The 24,371-nt window shown below is 36.7% G+C and overlaps 1 protein-coding gene across 2 annotated transcripts in view; it reads right to left on the reverse strand.

Moving 5' to 3' along the window:
• Window positions 1-629: 629 nt before the first annotated feature.
• Window positions 630-24,371, reverse strand: part of arhgdig (Rho GDP dissociation inhibitor (GDI) gamma) — a 29,845-nt gene continuing 6,103 nt past the window's right edge. For both annotated transcript variants that reach the window (XM_081365680.1, XM_081365679.1), the window contains exons 2-6: window positions 16,910-17,086; window positions 12,577-12,660; window positions 4,400-4,476; window positions 3,507-3,570; window positions 630-1,692 (exon numbers count right to left, since the gene is read on the reverse strand). In XM_081365680.1, the coding sequence (XP_081221806.1) occupies window positions 1,487-1,692; window positions 3,507-3,570; window positions 4,400-4,476; window positions 12,577-12,660; window positions 16,910-17,081 (603 nt within the window). In that variant the 5' untranslated portion in view covers window positions 17,082-17,086 and the 3' untranslated portion in view covers window positions 630-1,486. The remainder of the gene's footprint in view (window positions 1,693-3,506; window positions 3,571-4,399; window positions 4,477-12,576; window positions 12,661-16,909; window positions 17,087-24,371) is intronic.

Here is a 24,371-nt window from a genome sequence, read left to right on the forward strand (position 1 = left end):
TCAGCTGAAAAAATGCCCTGACTAAATCGTACATCTTACTGCAGCCGACATTACATCACAATTAACCCCCTAATTAACATGTTTTTAAAAATGGAGCATCATGCAATACAGATTACAAGTAGACTAATGATAACATCCAATTTGTGAGGACAACAATTGCATTATCAGTCACAATATGAATTTGAGAAAATATACATCGTACGTATATTTTGAAAAATTATGAGGATTTCCATTTGATCAAATACATCTTATAATCATATTTTGACTGTAGAGTCACACGGTTATCAAAAATGACAATTCACAAAAAAACATCCGCTAATCTTTTGTGCGCTCTCTTCCTATTGCTAACTAGCTCACAGTTAATGATGATTTAGCATTTGTCTCCCTCATAAAGGCATTACATAATGCACATGCAAGTTATACATTACCTATGGCATTTGTTACCTTTCTTCAAGAAATCTTATTCTTATCATTTCCGCAGGGTATTTCTGAATATTCTGCGATATATATGAATATGATAGCGCAGTAGATAATTGTTCAAGAGAAATCAAGATATGCACATGTCACATAGCAACATCAGATATGGAGATGGAAGTGTAAGGTAACAGTATCATCAGGCATACAGTATAAACAATAAAATGTATTTATTTTGGAATGTCAAAAAAAAAAAAACATAGACAATCTAATATCAAAGCTAGATGGAGGACGGTTACAGACACCAGGACAGAGATAAACAGATTTTGAACGATTTCAGGGAATGAGGAGGGTGCTTGACTATGGGCTCCAGTGATGGTGGGTTCCCAGCTGAAAAGACCAGCAAATGTTTAACTAGACTTCTTAACTAGACTAACCAGTAAGACAAGTGTACCAGCTTCACCAGAAATGCTGTTTGACCAGCTAAGTTTTGCTGGCGAACAACTTCATACTAGTCTAAGTTGGTCTTTTTTGCAGGGGTTTAATGCTCAGAAATACCTTTTGGACAAGCAACACTTAGTACAAACCACTTCCTACACATGTATTTATCAGTTAACAGCAGGCTGATTACATCATCAATACAAGACATTAGCCATAGCAGACACAATGGCTTCACATCCAAGCATGCACTGATCTGGTCATGGGCTCTGTAAAGAACTCTAAATGCATTGCAAGAATACAGACATTGTAATATTTACAGTTTACACTAACCTGAGAGTACAGGCATGAGGAATTTCATTTGTTGATTATACCGCTGTTATATCTATTACAAAGTACTAAGTCGCCTCTAATACCCTGCCAGTCACTGTTTGTCCTCACCGTTGATTACACTTAATATGTAAGAATGTCTTCATTGTTTTAAGGTTTTTGTATATGACTAATTGTTATTTAACCATTTGCAAAGTCAACTCCAGCTGCATATCTACCTAGCCTAGTCCTCCGTTTTAACATTAGTCATAAATTGGGTATTTTGCTATGCATCTGGGAGAGAGAGAGACAGAGGAGAACCTCTTTACTCTGCACTGTCCCAGTCTTTTTTGATATGCAGGTTCCACTCCCACGACAGATGGTCTGTCTTGTCGTCATCTGTGAAGTAGGATTTGATGTGGTAGCTTCCCCGAACGATCATGCCCTTCGGAGCCTCCTCCACCGGGGTCATAAACTCATGCTCCTCGGCTCTTGGACCGTAGCTGCCCACCATGTACACTGCCTTATCCACTACGGGTAAAAATGAAAATATCTTTTAAATTTAGTAAACATTTTGTGTCACATTTATTCATTTGAAATTGAATTGCAAAATACATGACAGTCCATCTTACATCAATTTTGAATGCCACATATTATGGAAGCTTGTTTCCGCCATGGAATAAAAAATAATTGCGACTTTTTATCTCTGACGGTTTTCTCAGAATTTTGAATTTATATCTCGCAATTCTGACTTTATAACTCGCAATTGCAAGTTTATCTCTAACAAGAAAAAAGACTGAATGTATTTCTCACAATTCCGAGTTTATAACGAGCAATTCTGACTTTTTTCTTAGAATTGTGAGATATAAACTTGCAATAAAAAAAGGTAATTGCGACCTTTTTGTTGACCAATTGTTTTTGACTTCTGACTTGTTTTTCAGAATTGGGAGTTTATGTCCCACAATTTGGAGTTTCTCACAATTCTGAGGAAAAAAAGTCAGAATTGCGAGACAAAAAGTTGCAATTACCTTTTATATTTTTTATTCCAGGCTGGAAACAAGCTTACATACACATATGAGAGAAGGTGGCTCTTAAAGGGTCATGAAACCCTAAACCAAATTGTCTGAGATTTGAACAGTTCTGTGTGTTGAACATCATAGAAGTCAATGTTACCATCCATTAGTTTTGATCGTAGGAGAAAACTAGTTAATTTTCAACTTCCGGGATTAATTTCGTCTTTGTGTCAACGTCACAGTATGTGACGTTTTCTCGTACTATAGTACGTCGATGACTCATCGGTTGGTGTCTCATGATTATTCATAAGACTGCGTGTCCTTATCCTATGAGAAGATGCCTTGCTTAATTATTCATGACAGCACACGTTGATTTCCTATTACAGGCGTTTCAAACAGTGAGATTGCATACGAGAGATGCATTAACAGATAAAAAACGAGTGTTTGTTTTAGCTTTGTAAGAGTTTCTGCATCACACTCTTCAATAGATCCTGAGTCTTCGACAAGTGCGATTCATCCACACTGATTTATTGAAAGCTGATTGATTGGTTTCCCCCACAAGTAAACTGGCCAATGGCATTTTTTAACCTGACAGGCAAATGAATAGAGAAAAGCATTTGGCAAAATGACACAAAGAAAGCATATAAACTTTTGTTAATTTATTTAATTGTTTTTTAAAAATGATTTAGTCATTTTTTATTATTTTATTCTTATTACTACTTCTTAAACATGAATTAAATAAACCATTTTAAATATTCCTATTAATAAAAGATTATTTTTTATTTATTTCCATTGTTATGTTTGAATTAATAAATTGAATTGAATTGAATTGAATTGGGTCACACCTCAGGCGGGTCAATCATCGAGATTATTGACTATGAATGATATTGTTAATATTTTTGTGCCGTTATTTTTTCTTGTCATATTTAATCAACCAGTTTTTGATTCAAAACTTTTAATTATTGTCATGACAGTTTTCTTTATTGTTGTTGACAAATCTATAAATGCTTTGTTAACAAACATTAACACTGATCATCGATAGTTTCCTGTTTATACAGTATAATATCAGATCAACTCAAAGTGGAGTTATCAAAGATAATCTGAGCATTGTTGGACTAAATCGTCTCAAGATTTTGCCAAAAACATAACATATATAAATATAAGTGAAATGTGTTTATCAGATGATGGGAATGTAAGATGTTTATTTAGATCACGCACATTAAAACAGTACATGTGTGTTTAGATAGATCCATACACCCTTGACTCAAACACATTCCCAGCACCAAGCAAGGCCGACATTTAAATTCATGAATACAGATGCTCTAGTCTTACCTCTGAGTCCTTTCCTGTAGGTCAGATGCACATATTTCAGTCCAGACACAATGTCCCTGTTGACCTAATAGGAACAGATGGGATGAATTAGAATAAATATTAATTTAACATATCATGTTCATTCTCATAGTCACCAGCAGGGGTCATGTTAGATCCTTGAACATTTAGGAATTCACTTCAGGGAATAAATGGAATTTGCACTGAAATTAAGTCACTGTCTATTTTAGTGTATTTATACATGAACTATAATGCTATATTCTACAGTATCTTCTCCATCAAGCTAAATCAGGCACTTATTTCCTGATTAATCATGGGATAGAAGGATATTTTTGGATGCAAAAAAGATTTTGGGAAGAACAGTATTTTGCGGGAACATGATCTGGTATGACTCTCAGTGATTCAAGATGCCACTTTTAATTAAAATTTCTTAAGAAAACTGTAACAAAACAAAAACATTTCAACATCACCCATATTGCGAAGAAATACACAAATCCACTTTCTGCTTACATTGTAACTGTAACCCTGATCTGTTTACAAATATTTTAAGTGTGTTATTTTTAGGAACTTTTTAGCCTGGGAAAGAATGTCTGTGTGTATTTCTGTATGTTCTTAATAGTTCTGGCCTGATCAAGACAGGAAATAAACAATCTATCAACTTCTAGCCTTGCATTTCATATCTACAAGCTCTGAGGCTGCAGAAGCTTGGGTTCAACTTTCAAGGGCATTGAAACAATATTGTAAAATTAGCCTTATTTTTTTACAATACCTCAGAATAACAGATTTAAAAAAAATAGGTAAAAAAAACAAACAATACACAACAGTATAAAAGATTAACCACTAACTGCTGACTGTTTAATTCCATTTTTATTCTTCAAAATCTATTTTATTTTTACCTTAAAGTGGATTTTCACCCTGTAGTCCACTCCCTCCTTCATGGTGAAGTTCTTCTTCTTCAAAGCATCGAGGTCACCTGTGTGTAAAACAAAAAAACATCAGCCAGAGTAAAATTCAGAGTGGAATTGTGCATTGTTATAATCAGTGTTGGGGTAACGAGAGTTACGTAATCAGTTGACAAGTAACACATTACATTTCAATTTACAACAAAATATCGGAGTTACTTTTTCAAATAAGTAACGCCATGACTTTGTTTTCTACGGTGGCCGAGAGAGCTCAACGCGCTGCAACTGAAGAAAACACATGCAAATAGAAAAACACCTGCAAATTAATAAAACATCTTCATCAATTTCACAACACATGTGTGCTCCAAATACTCACAACACAACCAAATACAGAAACACGCTGCAAATAACCCAGACCACAACGGAAACATTTCCAGGGGACCCCAATAAGCGACGAACCCGGCTGGGACGTGAGCATCCCTATGTCCCACTCCCTTCGAAGGGCAGAGCCCTTGAAGTGGGACTTTGGAGTGAGCAGGGCACTAGTGTGACATTATGTAGACGTTTGGAAGAACGCGCTTGATGAAGGGAGCAACGAAAGACAACGTAATTTCCTCATTTTCACCTGGGATGTTCCCATGACAACGCAGCAACGTGTCCATCTTACGACAAAAATTTCTATTATTGCTGTTAACATAACTGTTGCAAATAAATATACATTTAAAAAAAAAGTTTTTAAAATATGTGTTATATATGTGCGTGTGAGTGTCTCAACTTTAAAACTTGCCTTCTCATCTTTGGACCCTGCATTACCTAACATTTCTTATGAAACTTATTTAAACATAACATGACAAAATTTGTACAATGATGTACAGATTAATATCTTTCCCTCATGTTCTTTTTCTCTATCTTTTTTTTTTTCAGCTAATTGTTAACTCTTCTTTTCTCATTTGTATTCTGATGACATTGAACATATTGTTAATACATTTTGTATATTGTATACAAAGTTATGTCATAAACATGTCATCTCTGTATGTTTTGCAAAAAGTATATTTTTTTAAAAAGTAAAATAAATGTACCAGCTGGGTTCGTCACTTACTGGGGTCCTCTGGAAACATTTCCGTTGTGGTCTGTGCTATTTGCAGCGTGTTTCTGTATTTGGTTGTGTTGTGAGTATTTGGAGCACACATGTGTTGTGAAACTGATGAAGATGTTTTCTTAATTTGCAGGTGTTTTTCTATTTGCATGTTTTCTTCAGTTGCAGAGCGTTGACCTCTCTCGGCCACCGTAGTTTTCCCATTTATAGTCTGACACATCTCCTGTCCCCATGTTGAATGAAATAAGGAGAAAGGCGCACTATATATATTTTTTGCAATTCAGAATGGCAGCACAGCCGAAAGGTTTGTTTGAGCTGCACCCTCTACTGTACAGGAGTGGATTTGCATTTCATTCAGCGTTAAACTTATACATTTCACTTTCGGTGTGTAAGGGCCTTTACATTTGCCAAAATATAACTTTTTTTGTCATTAAAAAACACACAAGCAAGCCCAGCCCAGGTGAGAAAAAGTAACAAAAGTAATGCAACACATTACTTTTCATACATTTTTATTACATTTCAGGGAGTAACGCAATATTGTAATGTTAAAATTACTTTTAAAACTAACTTTCCCCAACACTGGTCATAATCACAGTTTTAAAGAAATATAACAATAATCAATATCATAATTGTAAATGCGAGCCTTTTATGTTGCAGGTCGCATTTTGCTTATAGTTCAACTGAGTTCAATGCAAAGAGTTTCCTTACAAAAGTGCAACTGCTGCGTTATCAATTTATCCCTTTAATCTGCCCTAAGTGCTTTGTAATGGATACTGAACGAGACCAGGGAGGAAGGAGAAATCGGAGATTGATACAATGAACAACATTAATGATGATTTGTGGCCCATTCACGTGATGCCAAATGCCAGACCGTGTTTATTAGTGTCCTTAACATTAATACTATTTTTAGACTATAGGGGCTTTATCATGTAGTGGAACTGCACCTCGGCTTGGAGAAGTGGATTCTCTGCATGTGCTGACGTGTGATGTCAATGTTAATATAACAGAAGCGGCATCAAACCCTCTCAAAACCCTTTCAACAGCACAAAGATGAAAATCCCTTATCTGTAATTGACTAAATCTAGCTCTGATAATCACTGTAATAACATAATCCTGATTGGACAAGAGGATTATTCTATGTCCGCGACAGTGAGAGTTAAAACGTGGGGTGTGTGATCTCCTTATGAAATGCTGATTAGCTCCACTTACATGCAAATTAGATTGTCCGCACACATTACATAGTCATACACTACTGGTCAAAAGTTTGCGGTCTATAATTTTTTTATGTTTTTCAAAGAAATTTCTTATGCTCAACAAGGCTGCATTTTTTTTTATATTAAAAAATACAGTAATATCATTAAATATTATTACAATTTAAAATAACTGTTTTATATGTGAATATATTTTGAAGTGTAGTTTATTCCTGTGATGGTAAAGCTGAATTTTCAGCATCATTACTCCAGTCTTCAGTGTCACATGATCCTTCAGAAATCATTCTGATATGATGACTGTTGTGATGCTTAATATTTTTTGTGGAAACCATTTTACTGTCAAATGAGAGTAACTACAAAAAACTTTTGACTACAAAAAACAACAACATTGTTTTCAGACCTTTGTTTGGTTTTCCATGATTTATGTGGATTTTTCAGAGGCAGGACGCATGACCTGGGAGACATTTATAATTCTTGAGGGGGCCATCGCAGTCCAGGGGTGAGAGGGCACAAATTGAAACTGAGGGGGCACAAATGCGATCTTAGGGCTCGATGCCCCCTTATGGTGCCGGGCCAGGGACATTTCATAGACATAATGATTTTTATACTTTACAAACTATCACAGAAAACTTTCTGTATTATTTGAACATTTTCAAAACAAAAAACGATTTTACTATCCTTGCGGGAAGTGACATTTGGTCCCAACAACGAAGACGCGCACACATACAAACACATATGTATGTGTGTGTGTGTGTGTGTGTGTGTGTGTGTGTGTGTGTGTGTAGATGTGTGTTCTTTCCTTCCCTGCGCTCAAAGATTCAGAAGGACATGGTTGGTTATGAACACAGTGTGCTGAAGTTGTTGTAGCTGGTGTGTCGTTTGAATGACTCCCACACAGCAATGAGAGAGCAAAGATGGAGATGGATAAAAAGGAAGATCCCAGCGGAGGCTCTAGCAGTCTGGAGGAGCTGCAATCTGGCAAGAGGTGAGAATGAGAGCGGCCCGTTCCACCCTCACTCCCACTGCTGCAGCGTTCAACACAGACACCTCATCACCATCAACATAACTCACTGAATCTCGCTTTACTCAAAGATACGTTTCCTACAGAAGAGGATTAGGGCCAAGTAATAATAATAATAATAATAATAATAATAATAATAATAATTAGACCATCTCGCTTTTAAAGTCATTTTAATGCAATATTATAAAACTCGAAATACAATGTTGAGAATAAACTCGTTAAATTTCAAGAATGAAGTCGTGTTTTGAGACAAAACGCGTAAAAAAATATATACTTTGAGAATAAACTCATGTTTTGAAAAAAAAAAGGTTAAATAAATTGCTGAGAATAAAACTCATACTTTGAGAATAATCTCGTTGTGTTATGAGTTGTTGAGAATAAACACGCATTCGATCATTCGCATTCGCAGGGAGGTTTCTTCAAGCGTCTTGGAAACGTTTACGCAGTTCTTCTGGGTTTAGTTTGTCTCAGTTTTTTTTTGTTTCTTCATGTAATCACAGACAGACTTGATGATGGTGAGATCAGATCTCCATGTGGAGCACCGGCTGTTGTCAGACTCATTGTGCATAAAAAATATCACTGGATTGCTACAATTAAAGGTGCATTAAGCAACTTTTCATGTTAAAAATACCCGTTTTCTAACCCATACATGCTTAAACAATTGCCAGATGGGCTGAATGAGCCCTTCTCTGATCACTGAGATTGTCTCTATAATCCTGTAAAGTAAAATAAATAAGAGGGATTCAGGCCGGAATTTTAGACTGGGCGTGACGTCATGCGCGTTCACGGCACGCTCACATAGCTATGTCTGGCAGGTTTGTGTATTCGCCGGCATTCTCCGTAGAAGATGGATTGTAAGAGACCTGCTTGTAGTTCATTTCAAACACCAACGCAAACTCCACGTAAGATAAAAAAAAGAAAACTTTTGTCTAGTGAGCGTGCACATCTCTGGCTGCAGTTTCGCTTGCCGCCAGAGGTGGCATAGTTCTGCAAAAACTCAGAATCTTGCTTAATGCACCTTTAATGGCAAAATGAATGTTTGGAAATATAAACTGATATTTTCTACCGACACACTACAGCAAAAGATGCAATTAACTTGCTTAAACAAATTTTTGGGGGGTGAAAATACTAACGTGTCTAATGCCGGGGACACACTTAACGACTAGCTGAAACATTCTAAGACTGAAGTGAACACACTTACAGACTGTTTCCAATGACTGGAGCAGATTTTAAACACTGACTGTCTCTGATTCGGCACGTATGGGTATCAAATTACATTCATCATCGGCCTTACAGTTGTTAAGTGTGTCCCCCGCTTAAGACTTTTGCACAGTACTGTATATTTGTACGTTTTTTTTTTTTTTTTGTTTTTTAGAGTGCAGACTGGGTTAAGAGTGCATCCTCAGTGCTTTATTCACATCTCTCTCAGAGGGGATGCGACGAACACTGCAAAATATTCAACTGCTCAGATATGGACTATTCGGATTCAATTAAGAGCGGCATGATAAGGTCTGGCTTCCTGCTGCTCTAATCTGAACGTCAGCAGAGCAGAACTTCTGCTGTCACGCTGAGTGCTATCTCGAGTCTTGAGTGCAGTCAGGTTCTGCTCCCCACCTTCATCCACCATTAACTGTTACAGTTTTTTTTCTCCATTGCGTGTTGGCCCAGCCACATCCATCAAAAACTGGTGTCTGGTTAGCGCGTTCCATCCCAGTGGACGTCCCACAGTGAGGTGCCACGCTCGGCTGTCACTCACAGCAGGACTCTGGCACATCTGCGTTCCTGATCACAGATCTCTAATGTGCTCCTGCTTACAGCTCAGGCTATGGAATGATATGTTATGCTGTTTATCTGCAGGTTCTTGTATAGTGAAAAGTGTTCCCTCTATATTTATGGATTGGAATGAATTTACAGCTGCAGCATTAGCCTGGGAAAACCCAGACAACTTCCGGCAAATTTAGATTTGCTCTGAAAGTAGTCTGGCAAAGAGCTCATTCAAGCCCATTTCCCCATGCCGTCGAAATCGCGGCACCAATCAGAAACGTTGAGGCGGGCTTTACACAATGACGCTCTGATTGGTTTTAGGTCTATCCAATTGCGCCCAGAGGTATTTGAGCGACGTCTGTTGGTGAAGCGCAACTTTTATGCATTATTATATTCAAATTGCAAACACATGAGAGGACAGTCTCCATGAAAGACCCACGACTGGCAGATGAACGTGCTGCTACATTTCTCTCCGAAACGGTAGGAAATTAAATTAGATTTAATAGAGGATTTTAACTGTGACAAGATGATTGACAGGGCAGTTTAAGTGACAGGATGCACGCGACAGATCCGTCCGATAAAGATGACGAAGTAGTATGTCCCAAAGCTTACCTACTTTTTTGCTACACATTCAAAAGTAAATACCTTTTCTTCACAAAAAGAGTAACGTTACATACTTTTATGGCGTAGTGTAACTTAGTCGAATTGGGACGCAGCATATGGCTTTACATGATGATGATCGCTCTGATTGGTTTTAGGTCTATCCAGTTGCACCCAGAGGCATTTGAGCGACGTCCGTTGGTGACGCCCCTTTGGAAATGAGTTATTAATGAAGCTTTGCCAGACCATAACTCAGTTACTACTGAGAATGGTCTGGTTTTAACCAGGCTACTGCAGCATGGTATTTCAGTGCAAAAACTGTTTTTAAATGTTTTAAATGTATATGTAAATGTTTTAAAAATATAACATTTAATTTAATATACAGTACTCTACCATTCAAAAGTTTGGGGTAAGACAGACTTTTTATGCTTTTGAAGGAATCTAATGCTCACCAAGGCTGCATAAATACAGTAAGAACAGTAATATTGTGGAATATTATTACAATTTATAATAACTGTTTTCTATTTTAATATATTTGAAAATGTAATTTATTTTCAAATGTATTATCCTTCAGAAATCATTCTGATTTGATGATTTGCTGCTCAAGAAACATTTCTTATTATTTTTAGTTGAAAATGGTTGTGCTGCTTAATCAAGTTTGGAAGTTGTGTTTTTTTCAGGACTCTGATGAACAAAGTTTGGAAATTTAAAACATTTGAAACATTATAAATGACTTTACTGTCACTTTGATCAATTAAATGTGTCCTTGCTATAAAAACATCAGTTTCCTAAAAATAATGTATTGACCCCAAACTTTTGAATGGTAGTGTAATTATCTGGATCACACTGGAAAAGAATATTACTAGAAACATTTTTTGTTGACAGGTTTTTTGATTTTGACAACAATTAATAACGAGAATTAATAAAAGAGATATAAGATGTAATGTATTTTTACATAAATACATAAAATAAGAAAAATAATTAACTGACTTAAACATCAACTTTGAAAAAAAAATAGTTGAACACTTATCTGAACCCCTTTGTCTAGAATTACATAGATTTATGAGTTACATAGTACATGAGTTTTAAGTCTATAATAACCATTAACCATCAGGCAACCAATAAAGAAATAAACACTGTTTTGTTCCTTTTATTTCAGTGCAGAGGTAATTTAAGAATAGAAGTTGCTAAACAGGAAGTCCACACACAAAAGCGCAACAGTGTACTCTGTGTTAAGAGGGAAACGCCTTCCTGTACCAACTCAAACCGCAAGTCATTTCTGGTTTTGTTCTAAAAAGAGGAAACATGCCTATACAGCATATAGGTTTGACACTGTGAATAAATGATGTAACAGATTTTATATCTGAAAAGGGATTCTTACTTTAAATCTCTGATTTAAACAGCCCAGAATCATCCTATTGCCTAGCAACCAGGTGACCTTTTGCCATATTCCCGTTGTTAAAGGAAAAATAAAAAAAAACAGTGTGTGTGTTGGGGAGTGGGGGGGTGGGGGGCAGGAACCTGCTCTGACCGTCAAAAGACCATACAGTCCCCTCTAGTGTATGGAGGGCGTGCACATGGTTACATACAGCAGTGTATGTTGATTTGTGTTGCAGATCTCCATCTCCTGCCTGCTTGCATGATATTGGCTGGCAGTGTAAGCAATGACATCATCATCATCATCCCTCTGAAGGCAGGGGAGGTGAAGCATTAGGATGCAGTGCAGAGCTACTGAGGCTCTGTCAATAGTGTCAACTAAGCAACTGCCCTCCCAGCTCTTGATCTGCAGCCTTTGTGTGGTCAAAACCACAGATCACAGATTCATCCACTTACCTCAACCCACATAACTATTATCCTACCGATACTAATCACACCAAAAATATATGAGTTGAATGCTTTGGATTTGGACTATTGGACTGTTTATGTGAGACACATGCGATTTATTTATTTATTTATTTATTGCGTGAAATGCAGCAAACACTAAGCCCAAGAAAAATTTCCCTGAGGGGACAATAAAGTAAAATTTTATCGTATTGTTAAATAAAACTAAAACTAATAAAAATAAATGTCATTAATTGGAATAAAGCTTAAATATAATAAAATATAAATATTAGATAAAAAAACGAACAAATTAGTTAAAGCTATATAGAAATAAAATGAATAAAACTGAAAATATAAAAAATAAAAGCTAATAGAAAATATTAATAAATAATATAATAGTATATAAATAAGTCAATGTAGTATTATTTTAGTACAATTAATCATATAAAAAAATAATCTGTGCAAAATAATACAATTTTTTTAAATGTATTACAGTAAAACAAATAAAACAAACCCATTTGAGGGATTGTCACAGTAAGTATTAGTATATCCGATTAATCTAAATAAATAAAATGAGATTGACTCAGCTGACAGCTCTCATTTTAAATGAAGTTGATTGTGTTTACACTTGTTGACTAGTTTGTCTTGTGAGACTCACCTGTCAGATCCATGGTGATGGGTCCAGGGGCCTGGTCACACATCAGAGTCAGCCGAGTCACCTGAACATTAGGAATGGAGGGATCTGCAATGCAATAAATAAAACAGATGAGAAACAGCTAAATGTCTACTCTACATTTATCATTGAAGCATACGTCTACTGTACCTACAGGATAAACCCATCAGAATAGCCTTTTCTCCTAAGTGCATAAACAATAAGGAATAGGCAACCAGTGTTTACTGGGTTTAATATTCTCAGCATGCAGTGAAGCTTTTAGACCAAAATGATTTGCTGGTTAATAATGGTTCTGGAGCAAATGTGAGTGGTGCTTGCCTGTACCAAGTTCCCCGTCACAAAATTGGGACTTTAAGTGTGATCGCTTAGAAAAAAGTAATAGCACACATCTTTCACACAATTTGAAGTATCATTCCCCAAGCTGATTCATCCACACATTCATCATGTGTCTCAGACCAGAGGGAAGATACTTTGACTGGACTAAATAGAGTAAAAATGGGGAGGGGGAAACAGGGCTTTCATGTGCACCTACAATGCACTGGCCAGTCAGTGTGTAAATAAGACACATTACTCATCTCAGATAACAGCAGATGAACATCATCAGTTCAGGTTTGTGGAAAGACAGGTTTCTCCAGTCATACAATTCACACTAACTTCCATTGTTTTATCTGTCGTCAGTATAAAAAGCTGTGTTCCAAAACCTAGTCAGCCGACATAATGCCTACTGCCTACTTAGCATTCTAACTAACGGTCATGGAACCTCGTAAATGACTTTGAGGTAACACTATATGGGCACCACACGAATAAAGTTCCTCACAGGAAACAAATTGCCGGTTGCTAAGCTAACGAAACGATTCTCAAATAACTCTTGAAAATATAAAAAAAATGACACACACATTGAGTAAAACTGGTTAAGTTTGCCGTTAATATGTTGCTAAGCTAATGAGATGATACTTCAAATACGTATCAAAAAATACACACAAATATTGGGTAAAACTGATTTCAATTGAGTTTAATGGTAGAATGTTGCTAAGCTAACAGGATGATACTCTAAAAATACATTAAAAAATGACATATATAGAGTAAAACTGATTGCAATTAAGTTTGACGTTAACATATTGCAGCTATATATTAATATATAGCTAGTAATAACTCATAAAAATAATTAACAAAAACACAAATATTGGGTAACATTGATTTCAATAGAGTTTGATGTTAGCATATTGCTAAGGAATAATACTCTCAGCATACAAATATACAGCAAAAGTAACACAAATAATTGTTAATTGACTAATTTGAATTACACTGAGCTATTTTTATGAATACCTTTTGGAACTGAACAAAATGTATTCACAATATACATGTTTCTCACCATCTTGGATATTAAAAAAAGTTATCTTAAAAGACAGCATAATTAAGTTGCCTATCTTTGGAACAGCCTTTGTGTCAGGAAATAGCCAACAATTCTTTAAAATGCAGTTCAGAAGGTTTCTGAAACTGAACTACAGTGTCTTTCACAAACATAATCACCTTCATTATAAGATAAAGAGGCATTTAAAGTCTTGTCAATCACTGTTGCTAATAACCCGACATGCATTCCCTCCCACTTTTCTTGTGTCCATAGGAGCTCTGGCCATTACAGAAATAGATTGGGCCTGTCAGGGTTTAGGTGGACACAGAGCCACTGCAGGTTAGTGACCCCAGCATGCTGTCTCAGCACATTTAACAGTGATAGAGCTGCGGCTGCCCCACCCCTTAAAGAAACAGTTCACCCAAAAATGAAAATTCAGTCATTATTCACCCTCATGTCATTCAAAACCTGCATGCTGTTATTATTTTTTTTCCACTGTAACACAAAAGGAGACTTTTGAATCTTTTCCATACAACCATAGAGCACTATGACTATGTCAAGCTCCACGAAAAAAGGACACACACACACACACACACACACACACGCACAATCAACATAAAAGCAGTTTATACAGAGTGAGAGTGATATGCGAACTCCCATAGGCCCTACATCATAGAAGTTGTCCCATGAAGCATGCAGGGCAGATGACTAGCTTAATTCAGGCGCTTACCTCTACTGTTCCACTAAATTATTGTTTCTGCAGTGCCAAGAGGGAGCTAGTGGTGTAAAACTGCACATAACAAATTGTTGGACGGGTCTCATTGATGCAGTGTTATTGATGCAGGGTGGGCTGGTTTTAAAAGTGGGAACTACAGTTCATCATCCGCTGATGGCCACAAGTGCTGCCACCCGCCGCAGGCATGCTCACTCGCAAAACTGCGCACTGGGGACCGCAAGCACCAAACATGACTGATCACCCTTGTATAATCCCACTATTATATCTGAGAAGATCTTATGGCAAATGAATGAACGTCAGGACAAGCCTGTTTCATATTTCCAGTGTTTTCAACCTCAGAGAAGGGGGTAAAGGGATTGTTTACGAAAAAATGTGGTGACATTTTTTTTACCCACATCAATAAGATGTATGATTTTTTTTTTTCCTCCGTGTAGTACAAAAGGAGAACTTAATAATATACTAATTATTGTTAGATTAATAAGATAAAAAATGTGGCTTTAGTAACTATCTGAAATATGTTTTAGTTTAAGCACTAAAATTACTAACTGGAAATAAATAATAAAGAAAAAATGAAATAAAATTTAAATAAAACTAAATATTAATATTTAAAAAAAAATAATAAAAATGACAAGCACATAATTAAATGACTATAAATTAAATTGAAAACTGAAAACATAAAAAAAAAAAATAATTCAAGATAATAATAAAAAAATATAATAATAAATAGTACTAAAATGACACTGGGACCGATCTTAACATACAGATTGTGAGGGTGAGTAAATTATGTTGCAATTTTCATTTCATACGCAATATAGGAAATGAGGACATAAGGAAGGGTATGTATCATAGTTCTCAAGAGGCAAAAGATCCACTTTTTTTGCCTTGCCCTGATTGGTCACCATGATCTCAGGACTGTAAGCAGATCTTTCAGTCATTATACTGAAACACAAAACGCTATAAAATACCAGTGCAAGCTGCCGTTTGCATTCCAGAATATTGAATAAAGGCTATTATTAACCTGGCCATAACCAACAGAACAAAGATGAATCATTTATGAATCAGAGGACTTACAAGGTAAATACCCTAGGCACACAAGTTGCTTTTGATTGAAAAAAAGAGAAATGACTACAGTTGATTAATTCTCGCCAGAAAATTAAATTGCATCTAAATCAAACGTTTTAAGCCCTGTGAGTCAAGAAGAAATTAATCTGCCTTTTATGCCTTTAGGAACACTGTATCAGCAAGTATTTCAGTTCACACTTAAAGGATTTGAAGTATATATTTGGATTTTCCCTGTGGCAAAAGAAATTAGGATTGCTGGGCTTTGATCATAATATCACAGACACAATTCATCATAGAGAGAAACAGAAAAGACACAAAGCTATTTCACTCAATAACTGAGTGAGAAATACAATAACAGATCGTATAATTAATGCAACGGGACAGAACATCAAATGCAAATTATCCAGCGTTATGCAGGGAGTGGAATCATAATTCATGTTTCATGTTTCTCTAAACAACAAAGCAGTTCAAAGCTATGCTCTTCAAACTAAGTGATAGCCACCTTCTCATTCTTTCCCTGAGTTAAGAGGATATTGTTTGGGGGCTTTGAACCAAGACTGGAGTCCCCCGGGGGATCTGAATCCGTCTAGACAGCAGGAGGAGAAGGGAGAGCCGTCCCTGGAGAGCCGAGCTACAGCTTTAACCATGAAGACAATGCGATCTTCACAAGATGAGACTCTTTGCAACATTCATTATCTGTGTGTATCTATTAATGTGGGTCAAAATATCAATAAGATTCAAATAATTTTTAGAAGTTTTCGATAAACTAAAAATGTCTTCAAATGTTGAGAAAATTCACCAAGTCTGCATTTATTTGATCAAAAATACAGTAAAACATTACAATTTAAAATAACTGTTTTCTATTTGAATAAGAAGTAATTTATTCCTGTGATGTCTAAGCTGAATTTTCAGCATCATTACTCTAGTCTTCAGTGTCACATGATCCTTCAGAAATCATTCTGATGAGCTGATACATTTCTTATTATTATCAATGTTGAAAACAGTTGGGCTGCTTAATATTTTTGAGGAAACCGTCATATCTTTTTTCTGGATTATTTTATGAACAGACTATTTAAAATTATTTTTGAATGGTATAAATTATAATCTAATATAATATTAATAAATGGTGTGCACATGCAATAGGCGTTTTCTTGTGAAGGTACACTAACCTGCCACCACAGGTCCAGAGCCCAGGAGGGTTTGCTTGTACTTGTTCAGGCTTTCATCATCCTTGTCCAGGTCCTGGATCTCCTGCAGGCTTTTCTGAGCCGGAGGCTGGTAGTTCAGATCTGGTTCATCTTCGTCCTCAACCACTGGCACGTCTTTCTCTTTATCAGCCATTATGCCTAAGAAAAACAGGAATTTAGGGTTTTAGATATAGCCATGGTCTTAAGATCCAAATAATCTTTTTCTGTTGCTTCTCAATTAGTTTGAAAGAACATTCATAAACATATTCACATAGAGCTATCAAAATGACCATGATTTCACAACATACCTGGATCAACATACTTGTAGGTCATAAAAAAACATTTCTATTTATCATTCTGATTTTATACTGAGGGCTGTGGTTGTGACTTAAACAACCTATTATTTCCCCTCTGTAGTAAATTGTTATGAGATGATAACATTTCTGTGCTTGTTCTGACTTGGATTAAAGCTGACTAAAACTTTACCTAAAAATTACTTTATGGTCTCCACATTTCCAGACTGGTTTTGAAAAGGAGGCCAGTCACGATCAAGTTTGGAGCATCTAGTAAGAGCATAAAAGGGCCAGATATTGAACTATTAGTGTAAAAATCTAGTGTGAAATATACGACCCACTACATGGTTTGTGATGTTCAATGTGATTATTTCTTCGTTCTACAGATGAGTAATGTTCTGATAAAAGACAGAGTAGACTGAATGTATTTTGTGCTATCTTTCCTCCTTTGAAACACAAACCACTTCAGATTGGCTAACACTGCTACAGACAGTAGATTTAAACACTTATCTCTTTTAATATTCAGTCATTTGTTGTAATCCTCACATAGCGGAACAATACACTCATCTTCGACGCTGATAATTCCATTTCTATTCAGCTCATTTGAAAGACAGTTTCTAACTAAATACCCACAGTCTGACAATGTATATAGCAAAAAGAGCTGTTCCTGTTTAATTCTAATAAGCTGGTCTGGTTGTGGCAGATCTGGTAAAGAAACCATTGCTTTTATTAATTCAGCCACTTGTCAGACATTGAAAAACGTGTTTTCATTGTCAAAACCAACACACTGCGTTTCAGCCTAACAGCTAATAATTACTGGAAAGCAGACAGCTGAGGTATTGCTCCCCAGAGAAACAGAGGACAATAAAGACCCAGAAAACTGCTCTCCATATAGGAGGCCAACATCAGGGACACCAATTTATCATATGAATTAAGAGAGCTAAATTGTAATGTCCACATAACTCACTTAGAGAAGCAGTACTGTGTAAGTGTTGTATAGAAATACACTGCCATTTTCTACAAATAGAGTACAAAATGGGGCCTAAAACTCGTAACCTTCAGAAAATATAATTTGTCAACCTCAAGAGGTGGAACTCAATATTATACGGGCTGTTTTATTTTCTATTCAGGTTCTGAGGTTTTAGGTTTTTGCAACCCTGTTAGACAAGTCTGATAGTTTTTACTAAAATGGCACTTATGTATTAAAGTAATGGATAGCCTACAGTTGAGAAATTCTAGATTTCTGAGGAGGGAAAACCAAAAATGATCATTTTAAGGTGGGTACAGACATTTCATGTGTTTAAAACTAGCTAGTTTTCATGCTAGATTAATTTTGCATTGGATAATAGTTTAGCAAGCATATCTTATAGTGCTCACAACAATAAAAAAAAATGTATCCCTAAAAAAGTCACTGGACACCAGAGTGTACCGAATTCATGGGAAATCTAAATAACTACAACATTGCTTTCAGTAGTCTAGGGGAGAACAAGTGAAACTCCTTAGAGGATGGATGTTCCCGAACACAACTTAGGATTAAAAAAAGAGAAAGACAGAGATACCCCACCCAGGTTTATATGTTTCCCAAGCTGATTTTATGAACACACTGTTCAGGCCAGCTCTTCAGCAGCCATGGAAACATGCTTACATCCTCCTCAATGTTATCAAGAGAGACAATGAACCTTTATGAAAGGAGAACAAAAACCCTAAGTGCTGTAATGTGAAGGCAAATGCAATACTGGAAGGACGGGGCTATAAAATCTGATCTGATGGGATCAATAGGGTGATTTGAGGGTCATTCTCTAATACACCATTAGTTTTATAAGAGCGATTTTCACTCATAGCATCTAATAAAAATATACCACCATCTTTTTTAGCATCAGATAGCATTAGCTTGAGGACCATGACACTCATATGCTGCTGTATATAAAAATGGGTAGCCAATTTCCTCCAACAAAAAGGTATGAAAGTGTGGGAATGAATTCTGTATCTCTACATCTATTGAACCTGTGGGGGGAAAAACACTCTATGCAGGAGATTATAGTTTATTAGAAGGCTGCACAATTTCCAGGTGCAAAATGCTGTTGAGACATACGGCATACTCCAGCTACAGAAGACAAAGTGAGCCAATTAACCTACTAAACAATCTGAATGTGTACAGATGAAAGTGGTAATGAAGTGTGAGAGGCGAAATTTGGCTATGCATAAATGTGTATTAATTGACAGCTAACCCTTGTGCAAAATGGAAACGCCTGAACTGACTGCAGTGTTACAACATTTTACTCAAGTGTGGCCACATTTTGGACACTGGTGTCCTTTGGACCAATATCCTGTGCATATAAGGCTATTTAGCAATTATCCCTGTGCAATTACAGCTTAAATATTGCTAAAAAATGCACACCAATTAATTACCTTGCACACTGAATACACAAATCAAATCCCCTGAGCTGAGATTCACAATAGGTAAGCTTTTTTAATAGGTCACACTGAATAAATGACTGGGCTAATTGGGCAATTTAAAGCATATCCATAAGCCAAAGCCAAGATTCTTACTGCAAATTACAAGCAAAATGAACTATAGTGATGGATTGCAGTTAAGGATGGTTATAGATACATTTCAGGGCATATTTTCTGTATAATGAAGATGGCATCTCAAAACTGCGATGTGATCAGATACATATTAATATTCCACATTAAATCATTAAACATCGCTGATGTCCTCTCAATGTCCACAAGCTAACAGCTAATTATTTGCAATCGTTCATAATATGATTCAAAGAGTGAGAGTAACAAAGACCACCTCATAAAAAAACCTTTAAATAAGTGGATTTGCATCTCAGCATCCTGATTGAAGCGCTGAAGTGTTTGTTGTAAAAACATAAGCTAAAAATGTCGTTAAAATCAGATACTGAAGTTAATTAATATTTAACCTGCAGGCCTGCGCATGATGTCACTGTTGTCACAAATTCGCGTTTTTGTAGTTTACACAGAGACGATAAGGGTATCTTTTTTAAAATTGGACCAGCACCATGTTTGTTTTACGACCCACCAATTGAGAAGCACTTCTGTAAAGACATGCTGCCATTCTCGCAGTGGCCACTAGTGAGAAGTCATTTTTATTAGCAAAGAGAAGAATGACAGTAATTACCCTTGCTCAGCTGTGTTAAATAGCAATAATAATACTGTGAAGAATCTGACAAGCTTTTTTAATTGCCTTCCCCCACCCTTCGGAGATATAATGTCTGAGTGAAATATGTGTGCCGCAGCATCTCGAGCTTCAAAGGCAACATGCTTTGACCCGCTTTGATCAGTAGAAGCAGTTAAATGCCTGGCTATATTGTGATGGATAGCATGCTAGTTTTCATCTTATGGCGCGTTGCAGGTTTCAGTGCACAGCTAATGAGGTGGAGTGAACAAGCAAACAGCGCTAACAAACTGCAGTCTCTCATATTCAACTCACAACAGCTGTACACCCAAATATTCAGTGGACCTTCAGCAGATGAATGGAAGGCCCACAAGGGTTTCTAAAGTCCAATCAAATCTCACCCTTCTAACAATGATTTAAGAACCTTGCAAAGGGCGATGAAACCCAGAGGGTCAAAGGGTAAATTTATGTGACAACAATGTACTAAAAACAAAAGTTTTTCCTTCGCGTTTTCCGCGTACAGACGACAACCTTGTTAATACGCTCTCTGTTCAATGACTAAAAATGCTGTATTATGCTGCCAGGCCAGTAGTTGGCGATGTTACTACGCGCCTATTGACTGAAGACGTAAAAAACACATGTGCATGATGTCACCGTTTTCACAAATTCACATATTTGTAGTTTACACGGAGACGATAAAGGTATCGTTTTCAAAAACTAGAACTTTGAATCGCGTTTTCACATGTAAATAAACATCCAAAACACATGAAATGTTTTCCGTTTTTGGTTGATAAAGGTGTTGTGTAAACAGCCCCTAAAACTGGCAAAAAATAACCATAAGAACACTAGCTATGTCTCCATCCACATATTTTTATGAGCATTTATGGATATCACATAAAAAAATTAAACACTGGATGGAAATGCAATGATGTGCATAAATTCTAAAAATGTGCATAAATACCTTACGCACTCAATTAAGGGGGATACATTTTTTATCCTATAAGAAGACATAAGCCTAAACTATGATGGGAATACATTCACCAAATAAATCCCTCGATGCGCAACAAAAAACTCACGTGACAGCCTCAACAGTGGATGTGATTGGATAACTGGACTAACCAGAGGACAAATTTCATTGCACAGCATCTCAAATGTTGGTTTGATCATTATAAAATGCCTAAGCTAAAGTCTGTCATCAAAACCACCCAGAAGCATCTCACACCATTGCGTTCTCAAACACCAGGCATCCGAATGCAAGATAACATGAAAGTGTTTTTTTGCATTTCGTCTGTGCGCTCTGAAAAGCAATAGCCTACATTTACGATGTAGGGAAAAAAAAAACATAGTTCCTTCCCCGATTGCAGAAACTTCCATTTTTATTACAGATATTTTGCGCCAATTTCCCCTAAAGTGACGATTTTGTTCTCTTGAAATGCTGCTTTATTTGCAAATGGTTTATGCGATTTTAAAATTTTGAGCAAAAGTTAAATTCGCAGCTTTAGATGGAAATATAGCTAGTGGCTCTGTTGTTTTTTCATTTATGTTTCAAAGTATGGTGTGTTATAGTAAAAAAAAAAAAAATCTGAATATTTTGCCTGCACTTATGAGCTCAGTTTGCTCTAAAATGAAAGCCAATTCAGCAGCTGCTGTGACTTCATACTGCCCGTATATTAACACTTTTAATTTAACTGTTCTGCAACCCTCACATCCTCCACTTTCTCAACTACTTTTACAACGTCGAAGTCTCTGCTAATCAAACTGAGAGCAGAGTTGAGAGTGATTCATATCAGTAAACTCTGATCCTTTAAGTAAATGACAAACACAAACCACAGCAGGCCGGAAATCTGCACAATTCAACGGTTTTAGAGACAGAACACTGCAAGCCATTTGACACCATCACAGAAGGTTTTGGCTGTAATATACTGAAACAATGCAGCAGGAATACATGTATTCTAATCTAGAATATGGCTGAACACACAGATTAAACGTCTAAAACAGTACTAGACTACTATAAATGAAAACATAGATCTAAATATAGTCAAAAACATAAAAAATAACTATAAATTAAAAACATTAAAATAAGTATTAGTGCACATAAGAGTAGGGGGATGAATGACACATTGAAATTCTCATTATTGTTAATCAAACAGCATCTGCAATGTGAGAAAACAGAGCTAAACACCTGACTGCATGTAGTGCAATGATGCATGTGATCCTCCTCATACATATGGCCTTTCCCTACAGGGAGCACAAACACATCAGCTTTTTGAAATCTCTGTTTCTCCTACATGCAATCTAATTGATTTACTCCTTTAAAAATGTGTCAGGTCTCTGACGTGCAACCATCCATCACAACGCAGCAGCAGCTGAGGCTTGAGTCGTGATGCAGCTCTGCTGGGCCACAGGGGGTCTTAGCGTGTCAGCACCTGCAGTCCGGCAGAGAGAGAGCCGAGAACCCCGTGCACCGGTCCGTCCCTTGGAGCCCGCTTTTGTGGGCCTTCCCTAAACACCATTGATTCCACTGGAATCCCCTTGCCTCAAACTACTATGGCTTTGCTCACACTGCACACAGATCAGTGCTGTCAAATGCCCTGCCCTAAATGGCACCCTAAACACTCACGATCTTCCTATGAGTTGGCACCTTCGCGATGGAACGCCGTTTTGACTCTCGGGTTGAAGTCTGCTGTGGATCTCGCTTCAGGCAAAAGCGTGAAGCACCGCAAGCACCCTTCTGAAACTTAAAATGACGAATGGGATACCCTACGGTCTCATGGACTTCATGATTACGTGCACACAGCGGCCACTGTAAGTCTACAAGACCGTAAGTGCATCATCTGGGACAGAGCCAATGTCCGGATTATCAATAACAGGCTATGGCACATTCCAAAATATCAGATTTTGATCAAATTTCAAAGCACATTTTGACATTCAGACTACTAATTTTTTTTTACAGATTTGAGTCAGATAAAAGGGATCAAGTTTTATCCAACAGTCTTGTGACAATTCGTAATTATTTTACATAAAATCTGCTAATGCCCCGCTGAGGGCTAGGTTTAGGGGTGCAGGTTCAGGCTTCCTTTTCACATCATACAAAATTGTACGCATTTCCAACTTTGTAAAACAATTTCTCGTGAGATCAGGTTGGGATTAGCTGGTTAGCATGGCTTCATTCGCCCCTGTTGGTACATGTTGTAACTACACCATATGCATATGGTTGCAAAATAATAATAATTTATATTTAAATATATTATAGTAAATTTTTTACCAGTGGCAGATTTGTTTTTTTGGGGTACTTAAATTTAAGTTAAGTTGACTTTATATTTTTCCTGTCTCTAGAGTGATTAGTCAGATATCTGCCTCAAAACACCTGCAAAACTGAACACCCGTGAGCAAAATCACATACTTCCAGGGGGCTCTGCGTCATCTGAGCAACTGCCATTGAGATTAATAGGAATGCTAATGGAGAAGCCACATACTGTATAGGAATCTGAGATAACAATATCAATGTAACCCATCCCACACACACATATATGTACATTTACTCTCCACTTTACACATAAAGGCAGGTGTTCATTTGTCATACATCATTACTTCCAAGATTTCAAAGTGAATGGATACACTAAGAGAGTGGAAGACAGATAAAGAGGTAAAGTGGGAGTGAGGAACACTGGATTGGTGTCAGTAAGCAGAAGCTCTGCAGAGTGAAGCCCTGAATCAACAACATCTGTGTCTTGTAATTACAAGCAACATGATGATCACACACACAAAGCAATGTTGTGAGAGCAACAACCGATCGATCAATACATATTGATCAATCCACCTTCACTTATTTTAACTGCATCACATGGCAACTATAAAAATGTCTATTTCCACAAAGGAAGTCATCACACAAAATGGCCATTCAGTATGACTTTTAAAAAATCGGTTTGAAATGTAAATAGGTTTTAGGATACATTGCAACTTATAAACGCCATTCACAATAAGCTTTAAACTACTTCAGCTGAAGGTT

This window comes from Scardinius erythrophthalmus (assembly GCF_964197995.2).
Source record: "Scardinius erythrophthalmus genome assembly, chromosome: 1".
NCBI classification, from domain to species: domain Eukaryota; kingdom Metazoa; phylum Chordata; class Actinopteri; order Cypriniformes; family Leuciscidae; genus Scardinius; species Scardinius erythrophthalmus.